General features: G+C 44.1%; 1 protein-coding gene across 1 annotated transcript in view; it reads right to left on the bottom strand.

Annotated features, from left to right (window-relative positions):
- Window positions 1-13700, bottom strand: part of pcdh10b (protocadherin 10b) — a 24321-nt gene extending 10621 nt beyond the window's left edge. The window contains exons 1-3 of the mRNA XM_078261015.1: window positions 10692-13700; window positions 8610-8668; window positions 7815-7921 (exon numbers count right to left, since the gene is read on the bottom strand). Coding sequence (XP_078117141.1) covers window positions 7815-7921; window positions 8610-8668; window positions 10692-13208 — 2683 coding nt within the window. The 5' untranslated portion in view covers window positions 13209-13700. The remainder of the gene's footprint in view (window positions 1-7814; window positions 7922-8609; window positions 8669-10691) is intronic.
- Between the last annotated feature and the right edge of the window lie 4234 nt (window positions 13701-17934).

The raw sequence follows: 17934 nt of genomic DNA, 5'->3' as shown, positions 1-17934 counted from the left end.
TCAATAACCATTCAATAAACCTCAGACAAGATCCCCCCCCCCCAACCTTCCCCCACACAGAAGAAAGAGAACCCGCTGCAAATCCTCCCTCTCATATTGCACTTAATTCTACCCAGATTGCACATTTCCCATTAAATCATGCTGTCATCTATAACTTATGTATTGCACAATGCTGTATCAACTTAAAAAAATAATGCACCAGTGCCGTACCACATATTGGACATCCTACAGCCACAATGGTGAGTACCACAAATATGACCTATGCTTAAGCTGAGCACATTCAAGCCCCCCCACAATACACACACATCCTTATGTATATAGATGTCCATATGATTAAACAGGGATCCCAATATTGTGAGTTGAAATTAGACAATTACTTGATAATAAAAAAAACTACGACAGTTTTCATAACTGATTCATCGTTTAAATCAGTCAGTAAAATGAGATGGTTGCAGTTTCTGCTATGTGAGCATGTCTCCAGTACTGCTACATTAGTTGAAATATTTCAATCTAGTTGTACTTTTACTCCGCTACAATTATTTGACAGCTATTGTTATGCGTTGTTGCATTGAATACCAAGATTTGACCTGAAGCATACATTTCATAAAATGTGATGCATTGCTATAGATGTATCTATAAAATAAAATAAATGTAAAATGAGTAGGAGCATATCTGTAAATATGCTCCTACTCATTTTACATTTTTTTTTTTTATTTATTTATACAGTGCGTACAAGTGCTCTGTATGAAATAGAGCATACTGTCCATGTAGTTCAAAGTGAATATATGTTCACAAAGAGAGACATCTGTAAGAGTGAAAATATAATGCAAGTCATCATAGAATACATAATATTGTAAGGTATTTCACTTACAACATTTACGACAGGTTACACAATAAAATACCTTACAATACTTTATTTTACATACACTTAGTGTATTCCTACATACATTTTCATGCTAGATCCATTTATTCTTTATAATATAAAATATGCATGTCTGAAAGTGAAACTACATGTCCATTACTCGAGTAAAAATCCATGTCAGTAAGAGCCATGGATATAGCGGAAGAGTAATAATATGTGTATGTGAAAGCAGTAATATATTTTGAGAGTTATGCCTAATGAGTAACATTTTGAATGCAGGAATCATTTGGCTTGTAGTGGAGTATTCTGTTTTACAATATGCTATTTCCATTCTTACTTAAATCTTTAATCTCCAAGATTTTTCATTTCTATAACTGTATGTTAATTCTCGATCCATCACTGGAGGAGGTAACACACTGCTGATTGAGGCCACTTTCGTAGGCTGGAGCCCTGTGTTTCAATTATTTTCCTTGCCTCACACTGATGCAAAAATAACTTTGACAGTGATTACCTTGACTGCATATTACTCCAGTGATGAAAGAAATGTCATAGCCATTTTAAGTTTTATGTCAAGTACTAAAGGTAAAAATACTGATTCGCCAAAGCTCAGTTCAAGAATCTTTAGAATAATATGCTAATCAATTGTTAGATTAATCGACTAATCGAAAAGACGACGAAAATAATCGTTAGGGACAGCCTTAGTGCACGGAAATCGCTTTTGGCTCTAAGCTCCGCTTAAAAACCAAAACGTTGCAATGTAAATGTAGCCTAAAATAATCCATCATTAAAGGATGGGGCCATCACATCATCACTGCTAGAACTACACACACACACACACGCATCTGCACACTGCACTGTGTGATGGCACATAATGTGAAGTATTTGTTCACGTGAATCCTGCTTTTGACCTTTACTGCAAATCACCCCCCCTCTCTCTCTCTGTCACTCTCTACCAAAGACTGAAATGCCCTTGGAAAAATAAATATATGCTATATTTACACACACACACACACACACACATATATATATATATTAGGGCTGTCAGCATTAACGCTAAACGGTGTAAAGTGTGACTGTATTTCACTGTAGAGGATTCCGACACCGGGATGTAACAATTTGCAGCTGCTGTTGTCGGAAAAGCACAGACGGTGCGTTCAGTGAAACTGGTGGTGCATTCAAAGTTGTTGTTAAATTCAAATGTGTGACTAGATTAAATATATAATAAACAAATACAAATCTTAAAATCAAGTTCATAAAGTCACTTTCTTTGCATTCATTTGATTCCCAATCAAGATACACTGGTAAGAATGGCTTTCCATTGTTAATATGTACTTAAAAACAGTAAAATAATAGAATTTTAATCGTGTGATAAAACATGTGATTAATCGCGATTAACTATAGAAATTCAACGATTAATCGCGTTTAAGAAAATGTAATCGTTTGACATATATATATATCCTATATGCATCCGTTGCGGGTGATTCCTGAACTCTGTAACTGTTTAAATGCATCCTTGATGAGGAATAATCAAGTGGTTTGGATCAGGGAACAAGAGTGTGAAGCAGCAGAAAATGTTGGCACGACAACGCAGCCCGCAGTGGGGAAAAAAGAGAACACAAATCACTGTGTAAACCATCTTGTAGTGCTGGTGGTCAAAAATACAACCACAGCTACAGCAGAAAAGGACAAAAAAAAGACAGACAAATGATGGGGCAAAGAGGGTAAACTGTGAGGCCTGTCTCCAGCATGTTCAATATGTTCAAACTAATCTCACTGGAGTATTTATCTGTCAATGTGTAATGCTCATGCTTTAAATCCAAGATAAAAACCAATACGCCTCCCATGAATCTGATTACATGGACAAAAAACATCTCTCTGGAAAACAAAAAACAGATGAGAGTGAATTCCTCCCCCCTGACGTCCCTTGTCAGAGCCAAAGGGAAGAGGCTAACACGCCACACTGATGGATGACAGGAACATTTTATGTTTATTCAACATTAGCATTTATTAAACACTGACGCACTTTGAGTATACCCTCACTGCTGACAAACTACATTAGCACACAGAGAGTAAAGCCTGTGTTCATTTTTTTCAGCGTTGATGGAGCAGAAGTGTGGGTCTCTAAGCCACGCTATCAATTATCCTAATCAAACAAAGACTTAATGCACGGCAAATAATCTGTTTAAAGGCACTAAGCTGGCTGGTAACTCTGCAACAAAGTAGCCGCAGCCTATTTGCTACACCAAGGGTACTCAAAGTCAGCAGTGCAGCGCTGCTGGGCCTGCCCCTGCATCCCAACTGGACCGACAACACGGCACACTTCGGTGTATGAGAGAGAGAGTGGGACTGTGTGAACAGGCGGGCTGGCGATGAAATGCTAACGCACTCAAAACAGGACATAAAGCAGCTGGCTGGCTCAGACCTGAGTGGGAATGAAAATGTCCAACATGGGTGAAAAAAGAACTTAAAACCTCAATGTCTGTGTGATACCAACTGAAATGTGTCCATAGCAACAAACGACTGAATCTGTGCTAAATGTTGACGCCAACTTTGTGGTTAGATTCAGATTTTTGTTCATGTTTGATCAAATACTTCCTTCCGGATTTCACACTTTAAAGTTCCTGTACAGCTGCTTGTGTTTGGACAACATTTACCATGTGTCCACAGCAGGGGTGTAGCACAACATTCTGGGCCCTGTAGAAAGGTATTCTCTATGGCCCCTCCCTGCATACACAGCTATTCATTCTAGTATCTTTTCAGGAGGGCCCTGGGTACTCCCATTCCCACCCCCGGTCCGACACCCTTGGAGAGACACACAGGAAAAACTCTACGCTATACAGAGATGGCTCTCGTAGTAGGAGCTGGAAAATAAATGAAGAGATTTTTTCCAATCCCGGTGCTAAACTTTTAAAATGGTGCCGGTGCTTAAACGGTGCCTGAACTGATATGTAATAAAAAATAAAAATAAATAAAGAGTTTTTTTACAGTAACTTTGAATGCACCACAAGGCTTAACAGCTTCAAGTGAACGCACAGTCACACTTTACACCGTTTGGCTGTCAGCATTTTAACCGTATTTAATCCAGCTACTAGCTAACGTTAGGCTAACATTACCTGCTGTTAGGTGTAGTGTTAACTAGCGTCACATGCAGCGATGCTTGTTCCTCCTCCTGTTACTGTACTTTAATACATACTATGCCATTTGCACAAGTACATTTACAAAATGTGCATGTTTATAATATAATTGACAATAATTCTGAGCCTGTACATAATCTTAATGTCAATAATGTGTCTGTTTTAATGTACTGTGCATGTACACTGTTTGTTGGAAAGCAATGACCTGCATTTCGTTACATATGTGCTTGCACATTGTTTCAATGACAATAAAATTGAATCAAATTGGTATATATAAGTGCCCTGTGTTAAAATGTAGTTTTAATACGTTTATTATTATTTTATGCTCACATGGTGCATATTAAATGTGAATATTTTCTAGTTTCTTCTCACCTCTGTGACTGAAAAAACTGAAACTCTTTGAGTTGTGGACAAAACAAGATATTTGAGGATGTCATCTTGGGCTTTGGGAAACACTGATCCACATTTTAGAGACTAAACAACTAATGGTCAATGAAAATAATAGTTAGTTGCAGCCCTAGTTGAAACCTTGAAACTACCTTTGTAGCACTGACCGAAATGCATCCATCACACAGAGAAAGAAAAAGTTGGTATCAAATGTCCGCTCAGATTCATAGTAGATATAGTTTTCTTTTATTTTTTTATTTTGTTCAGACAACATTTAACATTTGACAACTTTGGCGTATTTTCTTAAAGGTGCTGTAGGTAGGATTGCGAAGATCCAGGACTTAGCCAAAAAATTTGAACATCGACAACTTCTCAGTCCCTTCCCCTTTCCGCTAAAGCCCAAAACAGTCTCCTAAGCCCCTCCCCCCACAAGGGAGAATGAATGCGTGTGCATGAGCAGTGATTGACACCCCCCCTGGCCCTGATTGGTGCATCTGAACAGGGAGCGGTGGATTTTTGCAAATTGCACAACAGGCTGTAGGTGGTGCCAGAGGAGCCGGATTTTTTCTTAAATTACCTGCTTCATGTAGTTCTACTCAAACATAGGGTCAGTTTCAGCAAATATGACAGAAAGTTAGCTTTATAAGTCTTACCTACTGCACGTTTAAATGATAAACAGGGTTTATATTCCTCAAAGTAAGGCATCAAAAGAAGTATCCCTTTGGTATAGATACCAAAAATCAGATATGCATTTTAAAAAGATTCTCAGCCCTACTTGTATAACAGAGTGCGACTATTCATAACAGAATATTAACTCTGGCTGGCAGCGTTCACATGAAATGCTAATGCACTCAAAATAGGACCACTCCATCTACATAAAGCTGCTGGCTGCCTCAGTCCAGATTTGGAGCGAACACTTCCACAGTGGTGAAAAAGGATTTAATGTAAAGCAGTTGTGAGGGTCTAACTCTGAGCTGGTTGGAGCTGAAACAGGTTAGCTGTGTGCGTGTTTCTATTTCCTATGGTCTGTGTAACACATCCAGGCCTACTGGAGTGACAGTGGATGTGGCTAGGCCCCCCCCACCACTGTTGCTGACCAGAAAAGGTGACTTGCACGGATAGCTACACAAAATCATATAACACTTTCATTACCTAATTTATTACACTATTGCACTAAAGCACAAATTGCATGTGTATTTAGTCTACATATTTTTTTATATACATTCTATATTTTTCATATATTCTATGTATGCATGCTGGTTGTATGTTTTTATTCTCTACTTGTACAACTATGTTGTTTTCATTGTTTTTCAAGGCTGAGTAGGTGTTCTTGTATTTGTACTTCTATCTATCTATCTATCTATCTATGACAGGCTCCGTCCCGCACCCAAGAAAGCTCGCCACTGAATGAAGACATAAAACCAGCATTCAGAACTCAGTGGGGCCCTATTGTACGAGCTCCTTTAGGAAGATTAAGAAAAGAAAAAAAGAGGATGGGTTTGGAAGAATGTGATCAGGGAGGGGAAAGAGAATTACAGGGGGAGAGTGCAAGTTGGAGAGTAGCTGCATGAATGAATGCATTAATTAATTTAATGAACAAATGAATCGTCTGTTTTGTTTGCTACGGCCGCAACCTATTTGGTCCGCTTCCCAGCACTCCAGTGCGAGCACGGCCTCATTAAAACGCCTGTCACGTCTCATCGAGTGGTCTCCGGCACCCAGTGACCGAGCTCCCAGGGAGCCGGCTGCTCATTAACACTGCCACGTATTTACAAAACAGCGGCGGCGGGGTTCGCTTTCTGCCCAGCCAACGTTAAATCATCACGTGTCAGAAAAACACAGAGACAAATATTAGGAGACATGTTCCCGGCTCACAGGGACAGGATCTGGTTCTGTTACTAGACCATTTCAAATGGAGGGGCGAGGCTATTTTAGGGGGTACCAAATGTATTTATCGCAAGTGTTACAACCCTACAAAGATTTGGTTTAGTTTTTTTTAGATATTGCGGGGATATCGTAGGGTTGACTATTAGTGCTTTCACAAAATATTTACACAGTTGTGATAAATAATCATCATTAATGTGGATACAATGACTGAGTGGGTAAAGGCAAAAGGCAAAGACTGTTTTAGCTTCTAGCTCAGCTAGAACAGTCTGGTGAGTTCAGAAAACGGCATCACTTTGCTGTAATGCAGCATTTAAAACCAAGAAAAGACAACACTTCATATTACGAAATTACCATATCCAAAATCTAAGACAATATCTTGTCTCATATCACGATATCGATATAATATTGATATAATGCCCAGCCCTAATTTGGTTCTACAAAAGACTAACGATACAGTTATAACAATAAACACAAGAATACTCATTCAGTGTTAAGCTACATTTAGTCTATATCCACGACCTTCCACTTCCAGGATTGCCCTGTTGCTGCCGGATATTCCGCCAGATGTCCTTTTTTTTCGACCGGATTTCTGTTACCTAACGCTTCCTAGGACTATGGTTAACTGCTCCTCAGATCTCTGCAGGGTAAATCCAGACAGCTAGCTAGACTATCTGTCCAATCTGAGTTTTCTGTTGCACGAATAAAACAACTTTTGAACGTACACATGTTCTACCAAAACAAGTTCCTTCCCGAGGCTATTTTGCAGAGGCACTGTGGCTCCGTCCGGCGCTTAGCACCAGCCAAGACGATTGTGATTGGTTTAAGGAAATGCCAATAAACCAGAGCACGTTTTTCTCCCATCCCGGAATGCTGTGTGGACTAGCCAGACCTTCCTTTGCAGCGCTGTGGAGGAAGGGGAAGGTCTGGCAATGAGAGACTAAGCTACATTTATATGTATTACTGCAAATTAATAATATCCATCTTTGGGGATTAGGTTGGGGTTGAAAACGTATGAAAATATTTGCCACAGTTAGGCAGACCGGAGGGGGGTCGAGGCTTAGGGGGCACTGGCCACCTTGCCCCCCCCCACCCCCCGAACCACCCCTGTCTGTTACTAGCCATCCTTTTTTCCAGATTTTATTCCTTCCTAGGCCTACCAGCAAATCCCAAGCCACTGTGCCACTAGAGAGAAATCAGTACGTCTCAAAGTACAACACCATCAGCATTAAAGCTGATTGTGAGACACAGATGATGCAGGCGCCAGCCCTGTGCTATAGCCCTAATTAAATTGAGCTTTAATTTTTCCGCCCTACACAATGCTACAGAGCAAAAAGAGTCCAGAATGCAGCAGCGGAGAGACAGGCAGCAATCCTCTCCTGGACCCACAGCGCATAGTGACTGCATGCTAATCAGCAAAAGCCCACTCCAGTCCTATAGAAGCCATAGAGAGCCATCCATTTGCCCTTTGAACATGCAGCTTCAATCAAGTAAAGCCATAGTGAAGAAAGAGGCAGTATCACGCACACACTGGAGCCAGTTCTTACCGGAGGAATGGCCTCGGTTGGTGGCGTCGTGGTCGCTGTCTCCCTGCTCGCTGTCCCCGTGGCCGCTGTCTTTGGAGCTGACCATGTCCGCCTCCTGGAACGCTGAACTGAAACCAAGGAAAAATCGGGCTCTGAATGATACACGGACAAACCCCAACTGTGAAAAGCTTGAAAATATAGATAGGAATCACACTGCAAAAGATTGGTGTATGTAAGTTCTACTGAAGTGGAGATTTCTGACTCAGAGTCTGAGAAAAAACTCATTTGGAGAAAACAGCCTTTAAAGATATGGATTGTAAAATGCCATACATTTTGCAAGACACTACAGGTGATTGGGGTAAAACATTTTAAACAACAGAACTTCCTCAGTTGAATACTTACATTAAGACAATTATTTTATGCATTGCAAGTTTTTTTTTGAAATTCTAACGTTTAAATATGCAAATGATGCATTATCTAATGCTAACTTTGGTGAATTTAGGAGAAATCTACAGACACAAATAGACAAGGTGTAGTAAAATATACACCTTAATGTATATTTTTGGATGTCTGTTTTCCACAAACATCCAAAGAAGGCAGAATAACCCCCGCCCAAAAAAATTCTATTTTTGCTCTGTAGTATCTCCACTTAAATCAAAGCCTCACTTAGCATTTGGATGTTTTCAACTAACAGTGGTTATGATTATTCCAGCCCCTTTCATCATCCCATCTCATCATCTAGAGCATCATCACAGTAATGAGAGTTATCGGTGAGTGAAGTAGAAGCAGTCGGCAGATACATGGGTCCATATTTACCTGTTGACACGTCTCGGCCTGTCAACCAGGTAGCTGAGTTCAGCTCGCTGGTGTTTGGTCTGAAAGAAGAAAAAAAAAGGGGCCAACGTCAGTGTTTGTCGCTCCAGCGCCTTTTTGTAACATGATTACCATCAGCAGCGTCCAACCGCGAGGGACACAGCCCACACAGTTCACTGTTGATGCTATGGAATCAATCGGAACTCTGTTCAACATTTATACATATCACCTAGGGCAAAATCTTTCTGGAGGAATGAATCATTATGATCAACTTAATTATTTCCTGGATTTTGTATCACCATAGTCCCTAAAGTTATGTAGAAATGCAGGAAATGGGATTCTAATAGAAAACATTTTTCCAGACCACATGTTTTGTGTGCCCCCCCCCCAAACGCACACATTTCTCAAACCAAAGTTACACCCTTGCATATCACTCATATCTGATGAGGAGTGTATGTTTGAAGCGTGCTCTCTCAAACTCACACGCGCACACACACACACTAGGCCTGAAACAATTATTACATAATTGTCTAATCGCAATTGTTTCTACATAATCGCCGTTTCTTTGTTTAACCGCAATTGATTGCCAACATTAGCTAAGGTCCTAAGGGGTATGACTGTTGATGGCAATTGTCAGTTTTATGTTCATTCAAGAAAAAGAAATACAATGATTTATGATAATAAAGAGGCGTGGTTTACTTCATAGGCTGTTTACCTGTGTTATTACATTATCTGTGTCACATAAGAGTAATATATAACCAAAAGATGTATTCTGGGATTCATTCAAAACTTGAATTTGTTTGCAAAAGCAATACATGAATTTAAAATTTGACTGAAACAGACAATTATATTGTTAATCGCAATTATTTCTGAGACAATTAAAGAAACATTTGGAATTGTTACAGCTCTACTCATATCTGATGGGGAGTGTGTGTTTGAGGTGTGCTCTGTCTGCCCTGCATGCGCGCACGCACACACACACATGCACACACACACACGTGCACGCACACACACACACGTGCACGCACGCACACACACACACACACACACACACACACACACACACACACACACACACACAGCAGCCAGCAGTCTCTGAGCCACCATACATCATCCCTGTACACTTTTCTTATTCTGATTTCCATAATCTCAAAACCTCGGAAGTTGAGCTGCAAGGATGCATCGATTTATCAATGAGATGTCAGCTTGTTAAATGTGAATATTTTCTAGTTTCTTCTCTCCTCTGTGACAGTAAACTGAATATCTTTGACACGGACAAAACAAGACATTTAAGGACGTCATCTTGGGCTTTGGCAAACACTGCTCCACATTTTTCACATTTTAGAGACCAACCCACTAATCCATTCATCCAGGAAACAATCCACACATTAATCGAATATGGAAATAATGGTTATAGTTGCAGCCCTACATGGGAGCACAACATAAGCATGCAGGCATTGCTGTTTGAAGGCCAACCTCCCTGAGGACTGCTAAAGGCAACATGTCAGCAACTGGTAATAATGTGGCATACGGTGTGTAATAGTACTCAATAACATCCATGTTCACACCTGTCACTGAACCGAGGGGGGGGGGTTCAGCTTCTGATGTTTATTCGCCACTTGTATACACGTTTGCACATTCTTTCCTGTGTATTTTCTCCATCGGATATGCATTGGAGAGTTCCCAGATTGATCCCCTCTGAGGTTTTTTTTATTTTCATCTCTCCATTACATCTTTTATTGATTATGTGCATATTAATCTGTAGTATTTGTATATCAATAAACTAAACTAAACATCTATTTATTTATATTTATTTATTTTTGAATTGTTGTTCTTGTATTCCATCCTATTTATTATTTCTCACTCATACATATTCTGTATGTGTGCTGTGTGTCTTAGATGTTGCTGCTGTAGCACTGACATTTCCCAATTTGGGATCGATAAAGTCTATTTAATCTAAGATTAGATCTAATGTGGGGAAGTGTTCAAATAGGTGTAGGCATGCTGAGGGCTCTCAGAATAGAAGGGATGGATGGGAGGGATGGGGAGGGGGGTTAAACTGTAAGGTATGAGAGGGACTCTTACCTCGTTTGATAAAATGCTGCCATTTGATATGATGTCAGGCTGCTGGTCTGTGTACCCTGTCACTATGGCCCCGCACGGGTTGTGCTCGGTGTCTGTGCTCCTAGACGGACTACGTGGCTTTAGGAACATGAGGTCGGTTTTGGCAGACTCTGGAGTCAGACATACCTGGTAGCAATAGTTCTGGTTCTGATGGTGCGAGCCGAAGCTCCCTGACTCCTCCACGGGCACATGAGCCGTGCCACCGGCCCCGCTGACGCTGCCGGCGCTTTGCACCAGCATGATATCCGACTTGCTGAGCTTTTTCTTGCGCGCGCGGGCCTGCCGCGAGCAGCACGAGCTGCACCCCAGGCAGCACTCGCTGGCCAGGCAGGTGTAAAAGTTGAGCTTCTTGTCCTTCTGGCAGCGCACTGCCAGCACGATCATAACCAGCAGGAAGATGAAGGAGACGGAGCCCAGGGCGATGATGAGGATCAGGGTCAGATCCAGGGTGCCTTCCTTGGCCTTGGCTGTGCCCGCGCGGTCCCCGGCTCCGCGGCCCTCCGCCACGCTGTCCACCAGCAGCACGAGCACGCTGGCGCTGGAGGACAGCGGCGGCTGCCCGTGGTCCCTCACCTCCACCAGCAGCTCGTACATCTGCTGCGGGTCGCGCTTGGCCGACACCCGCCGCGCCGTGCGCAGCTCCCCCGTGCGCCAGTCCATCCGGAACATGCCGTTCTCGTTCCCTCTCTGGATGCTGTAGGACAGCCGCGCGTTCTCGCCGTCGTCCGCGTCCATCGCAACGATGCGCGTCACCAGGTAGCCCGGCTCGGCGGAGCGGGGCAGCGGCTCCCTGGCAGTGCCGTTCTTCCCCAGCGGGGCCAGCACCAGCGGCGCGTTGTCGTTCTGGTCCACGATGATGACTTTGACTGTGGCGTTGGAGAAGAGCTGCGGGCTGCCCGCGTCGCGCGCCTGCACCGTGAACGTGAAGTCCTTCAGCTGCTCGTAGTCGAAGGAGCGCAGCGCGTACAGGTAGCCCGTCTCCTCGTTAATGGACACGTAGGTTTTGACCGACATGCCCTGGATGTCACACTCAAGAATGGAGTAGCTGATGAGCGCGTTCTGCCCGGCGTCCGGGTCCAGAGCGGTCACGGCGTGGATGTACGCGCCCGGCACGTTGTTCTCTGTCACATACACATCATAAACGGTCTGCGTAAAGGTGGGCGCGTTGTCGTTCTCATCCGACACCTGGACTCGGATGGATTTGCTGGCGGTGAGCGACGGCGTCCCTTTGTCCCGCGCCACCACAGTCACGGAGTAGGAGTCCGCGTGCTCGCGGTTCAGCGGGCCGTCGGTCACTATGGTGTAATAATTCCTAAAAGACGATTTCAACTTGAACGGGACGTCGCCGAGGATCTCCACGTGCACCTGTCCGTTCTCCTCCGCGTCCCGGTCCGTGACGCTCAGCAGCGCGATGACGGTGCCCGGGGCCGCCGCCTCGCTCACCGACTCTGTCACGGTGCTGAAGGTGATCTCCGGCGCGTTGTCGTTCGCGTCGCTGACTTTGACCAGCACTTTGCAGTGCGCGGCCACGGCGTTTGGCCCCAGGTCTTTCGCCTGCACAAAGATCTGATACAGGCTGCTCTCCTCGAAGTCCACCTCGCCGCGCACCTCGATGCGCCCCGTGCGCGCGTCGATGCTGAACAGGTCTTTGACGCGGCTGGAGATGTGATTGCTGAAGGAGTAGACGATCTCCCCGTTCAGACCCTCGTCCAGGTCGGTGGCGTTCAGCTGGATGACCAGCGTGCCCGCCGGTGCGTTCTCCGACAGGCTCACCGTGTACACGGGCTGCTCGAACACCGGCACGTTGTCGTTGGAGTCGAGCACCCGGACCACCAGCAGCGCGGTGCCAGTGCGCGGCGGCTGGCCGCCGTCCACCGCGGTCAGCACGTACCTGTGCGCCGCCTGCTGCTCCCGGTCCAGCGGCTTCTCCAGCACCAGCTCCGCGAACTTGTTCCCGTCCGTTTGGGTCTGCACATCCAGGTAGAAGTAGTTGTTAGTGGTGATGTCGTACGTGCGTAAAGCGTTCGAGCCAACGTCCGGGTCGAAGGCGCTCTCCAGCGGAAAGCGGGTGCCCGGTGTGGCGCTCTCCGAGATCTCTACGGTGATGTCCGTCTCCGGGAAGCTGGGCGGGTTGTCGTTAATGTCCACCACTTCGATCTCGACGCGGAAGAGCTCCAGCGGGTTTTCCAGGAACACCTCCATGTTGAGCTGGCAGCTGGCGCTCTGCTTGCAGATCTGCTCCCGGTCGATCTTTTCGCTCACGAACAGCACGCCGTTCTCCAGGTTCACCTCCAGGTACGGTGTCCGAGAGCTGGGCACCACCTGGAAGCGTCGGGACGCCAGTTTGGTAAGGTCCAGCCCCAGGTCCTCGGCGATATTCCCCACCAGTGTGCCATGGTCCGCCTCCTCCGGCACCGAGTAGCGTATCTGAGAGAGCACTCCATCCGTGATGCACAGGGCAATCAAAAGAACAATCATCGCCGGGGAAAACAAGTGCACTTGGGTAGAAAATATTATACAGCTTTATGATCCTCTGTTAATAGACAAAATGTCCGTTTCCATCACCCATTTAACTCGGCAAAGTCTCCAAAATGCGTAAAAAGTCTCCAGAAAATGTGTAAGGCGTCCAGGGAAATCTGTCCCATTAAAAGAGAGGCATTCAGATTTCTTAAAGGAGTTTGAATGACTGCAGAAGCTCTTTTTCTATTCTGTCTCGGCTGTCTTGCTTTTCAGATGTGTCCCGGAGACGCTACGGCGCACATTCCAATGAAGCGCAGTGCTGCTGCTGTGATGGAGCCAGTCTGGAAAAGGAGTTGGAAGAAAAAAAGAAATCAATATCCATATAAGAAAAAAAATAAGAGCTATTTTTTTTTCTCTTCTGCGAGGCTCCCTAATCAGAGAATACAAGTCAGACTCTCTGGCTGTGTGTCTCTGTGTCTCCTCTTGGCACCCTGTCCTCACTGCGTCCCCTCCACTCCACTCTCTACTGACGCTGTTCACTCAACTATTTGCTTTTTTTCCCCCCGCATCGCGCCTCCCCCTCTCAGCCCCCGCGGCTGTTAAGTCACGCTGAGAGCTCTCTCCTGATTGGACATCAGGGTTGCCTGTCAGAAGCCCGCTCGGCCCCATGGCTCCCTCACTGCTTCTCTATGTCGCTCCACCTCCATCCGAGCTCCAACTGGCCTTCCTCTTCACAACACCTGACGCAAAAGAGAAGAGGGATAGAGACCGACATGGGCTTTAACCCATCAGCTGCCATACCTGGTCCCACTCCCCACCTGTCCGTAATGTAAAGCGCATCATAACGGACCCATGTGCGACAATCAGACACACAGACAGAGTGAGTGGAGGACTTGTTGACTTGGTGGCAGGGACCTGTGTGAGCCTCACGATAGGACTGGCTGACCGGGTTAATACATGCAAATGTTGTGATATGTATGCAGGGAATCATTCGCAACCCCATTCATGTGCTGTTCTTAAGGCTGTATGTGCGTTATAATTACAGCCAGGAGTTGAGCCGTTATTAACTCTCCTGCAGCCACAGAGCAGCGGGACACAGAGGCAGGGAGAGCGGCGCATATGCGGAGCTCATGCGACCCCTAGCGGTGTAAATGCGAACCAGAGTCTGGTTCACAGCCAGGACCATGTACAGGAATAAATAGACAGGCTGTAAAATGATTTATGGTTTAGCGTGTGTTTTTTTTCCTTTTTTTTGGGGGGGGTTGTTACAACGCAGGGCCTGTTGTTTCCTGTGTGGACCAGTTAATGGATGGAGTGTGTGAAGGGAAGCTGGCTGGATATGTTTTAAACAAACTGAGGATTCTGCTCATTGCATATTTATTTATTTATCTATTACTCTGTCACCTCCTACTGTGCAATATGCCATTTCTATTCATCCGCACCTTCTCTCATCTGTATATACATTTTTGTACCTGTCTGTATATGTCTGTTTTGTATATGTTTCCTGTGTCTGTTTAATTGTGTGTATGTGTGCCTATTCCTATGTGCCCCACACCTCCATCATTGTCCAAAAACTAAACCACTTCAGACCTGATTTGTTTCCTCTTCCTTCCTCCATCTACAAATAAGGCTAAATATATATATTTTTTATGTCAACAAATGTGTTTATGACATGTCTTTGTGCACATTTTGACTGAGACAGTCCAAAATAGATTGTTAACACTGATGGCTGTTTTAACCATGTGCGTTACATATAGACTTAGGGCCACAGAGGTTGTGTTGTCACAGCAGTGACGATGGTATAAGATTTGAATGAACTGAAAATATATAAAGGAGCACTAAGCATATTTGAATGTGTATGGGTTGGAAACATCGTTTGCGAAGGAAACTGCAACTAGAAAACAATACAGAGACAGTGAATAAAACAAGATTAACAGCAATGACATGAAACAGACAGTGATATGAAAAGTAGGCTAAGAACAGACAAAAGGAGTCAGATTCCACAAGGTTTATGCATTCAGTCAGAGAATCAGATTCAGCCATTTACACTCCTTTTGCAGAATATTCGAAGCACAAAGGACGCATCTCTGTCCTACATTAGATCAAGCGTATTGCATAACGGAAGTAATTGCACATGACAACAAAGGCATAGTCACTTTACTAATACTTGATTATTTAGAATTTGGAACTGTATCACAAATGGAGAAAACGGACACTAGTTGTGCATTCCATATCCAAAATATATCCTGAAAAATGAATTCTTAATTTGAACTTTCTGATTCTGATTTCTAATATGATGGATGCTTCAGATGTTGTTGATGCGACTCACATCTCACGATGAATATCTTCTGCTATACTCTTTTGAGAGTCTAATAACCTTTTATCAATGTTGTTTTTTAAAGCTGCCTTTACCAAATGAAGTGGATGGCAGTGTGTGTGTGTGTGTGTGTGTGTGTGTGTGTGTGTGTGTGTGTGTGTGTGTGTGTGTGTTTCTCAAGGTTTTTCACTCATCCATTGATCTAAATGTTGTGGTCCATGTGGATGATTTCTCCAGCGTCCATGTGGAACTGTGATGCTTGTTCATATCTTGTTCTCTGGTCTTCCACACTTAACCTTGGTCATAGTTGGAAATATGTGGTGTCAGTGTGAGATTAGAGAGTGAAGGAGGAGAGCACAGACCGAGTGCTCCCCCTGGTGAACGCCTACAGCACTGCACCATGCATGCTGCTGCGCCCTGCACGGTGGGGTCTGCTCTCTCCACCCTGACACACACACACACACACACACACACACACACACACACACACACACACACACACACACACACACACACACACACGGTGGACTAAGTGCATGATTCACGCTGTCTGCAAACTGTCACAGCTACACAGAACAGGCCACTGGAGGAGAAACATGAACTGGCTCCAAGAAGAGATTTTTTCCCAATCAGGTTCCATCAAGTGCAGTCAGACATGCATCAGATAGCCAGACTGAAACTGACACATAAACCATATTCACAGCCATGAACAATAACTGATTTAACTGCATAAATATGATTATACCTTTTTTTTTTTCTCTCATCACTCCCCACGCATTCACTGCACTCTCTCTCACTCTCTCTCTCTCACACACACACACACACACACACACACACACACACACACACACACACACACACACACACACACACACACACACACACATACTGAAACAGCAGTAAACCGCCCTTGGTCATAACACTTTATTCTCAAGTCATTTTAAGGGCTAAAAATACAGCGTGTCGACCAGTAATTGCTGCTTTTGGTGGGTAGAATTAATGTCTGTCTCGCACATCAAAAGTTTTCCCACACATTGTAGCGAGCAGATAAAAAATAAAAAATAAATAGAAAGAGACTAGTGTCTAAAAAGGCAGCCCAAAGCAATCCCACCCATAAGATAATTAGAGCAGGAGAAACAGCGTGTGATTGTCAAGTGTTATAAATTTACAGGGACCAGAGAGCATCGTCTAATCTGAGACCAAGCACTGTCTCTCTTCCTGTCAGTTTTAACAAGCACACTATCAATTAACACAGAGAGGAGGCACTTCTGTGGTGTCACACAGGTCATTTTAGATGCTAAGGAAGAGAAACAACTAAATATGCAAACTGGAAACTATCATTTCTCTTTGTGTCCTACACACTGCAGAGTTTTTATGTAATAGTCTGATGTTTGAACAGCTCCTAGTACCAAAGACAAATCAGTGCTTTGAATATGACGGAATTTTCTTTGAGTACTACTAAAGGGGGCTGGTGTTTTAACCCAAACCACAATCTTTTCGTCGTTTTGGTGTCCAAACTTAACTGTCGTCCCTGCGTGTCGCTCACTTTCTGTCGGCTAAACTGTAACTGCCTCTGAAAGGACCGTGACGGGTCTCTGTAGCCGGCTCACAGTCACCTTAACTGTAAAGGCCGCCTGACTTTACTGTCATGTGATCAGTCGTCACATGACCAGCCAGCATCATATAAATTGGTGTGCATAAGTTTCCGTATGATATAATACAAACCCTTTCATGAGAATGCAATGCTATGTTACAACATATTTGAAAGTACAAATGCAAATAAAAAAAAAAATAAAATAAAAAAAACATTTCTGTACAATTTCTATATTAACTGGTCCTCCTTTAAACATTTCGGACTGCTTGCAATTTGGTGGGGACGTATAATGAGGACTTTAAGACTGATTTGCAACTCGTTGGTATTGATTTTGGACTTGTAGTTCTTGACGTGAGACATACTTGTGACTCGCAAAACAATGGCTCTCAAGAAATCTGCAGTGCCTGGATGTCAGCTTTATGAGAAAGAAGGGACTGCAGGAATCTAGCTTCATTTCATTTTTAGGGATTGTAACGCTGGCGGTCCATCGGTCCACCACTCTGAATCAGACTGAAATATTCCAACAACAATTGGATGGATTGCCATTAAACTTTGCTGAGCCCTGACTTTAGAATCAGCCATCATTAGGTCAAAAATGTAAATTGCTTTATGACTTAATACCTGCAAAAGTAATGACATTCCCTACTTCATGTTGGTGGGGTCAGCCCTATGTTCCCACAGCCCAATGGTCCCACAGCCTTATATTGCCACATCCCAATGGTCCCACAGCCCTATGTTCCCATAGCCCAATGGTCCCACAGCCCTATGTTCCCACATCCCAATGGTCCCACAGCCCTATCTTCCCACATCCCAATGGTCCCACAGCCCTATGT

This window comes from Sander vitreus, chromosome 10, assembly GCF_031162955.1.
Source record: "Sander vitreus isolate 19-12246 chromosome 10, sanVit1, whole genome shotgun sequence".
In the NCBI taxonomy this organism is placed as follows: domain Eukaryota; kingdom Metazoa; phylum Chordata; class Actinopteri; order Perciformes; family Percidae; genus Sander; species Sander vitreus.
The sequence above is the reverse complement of the archived record's forward strand: the minus strand, read 5'-3'. Positions and strand labels throughout refer to the sequence as shown.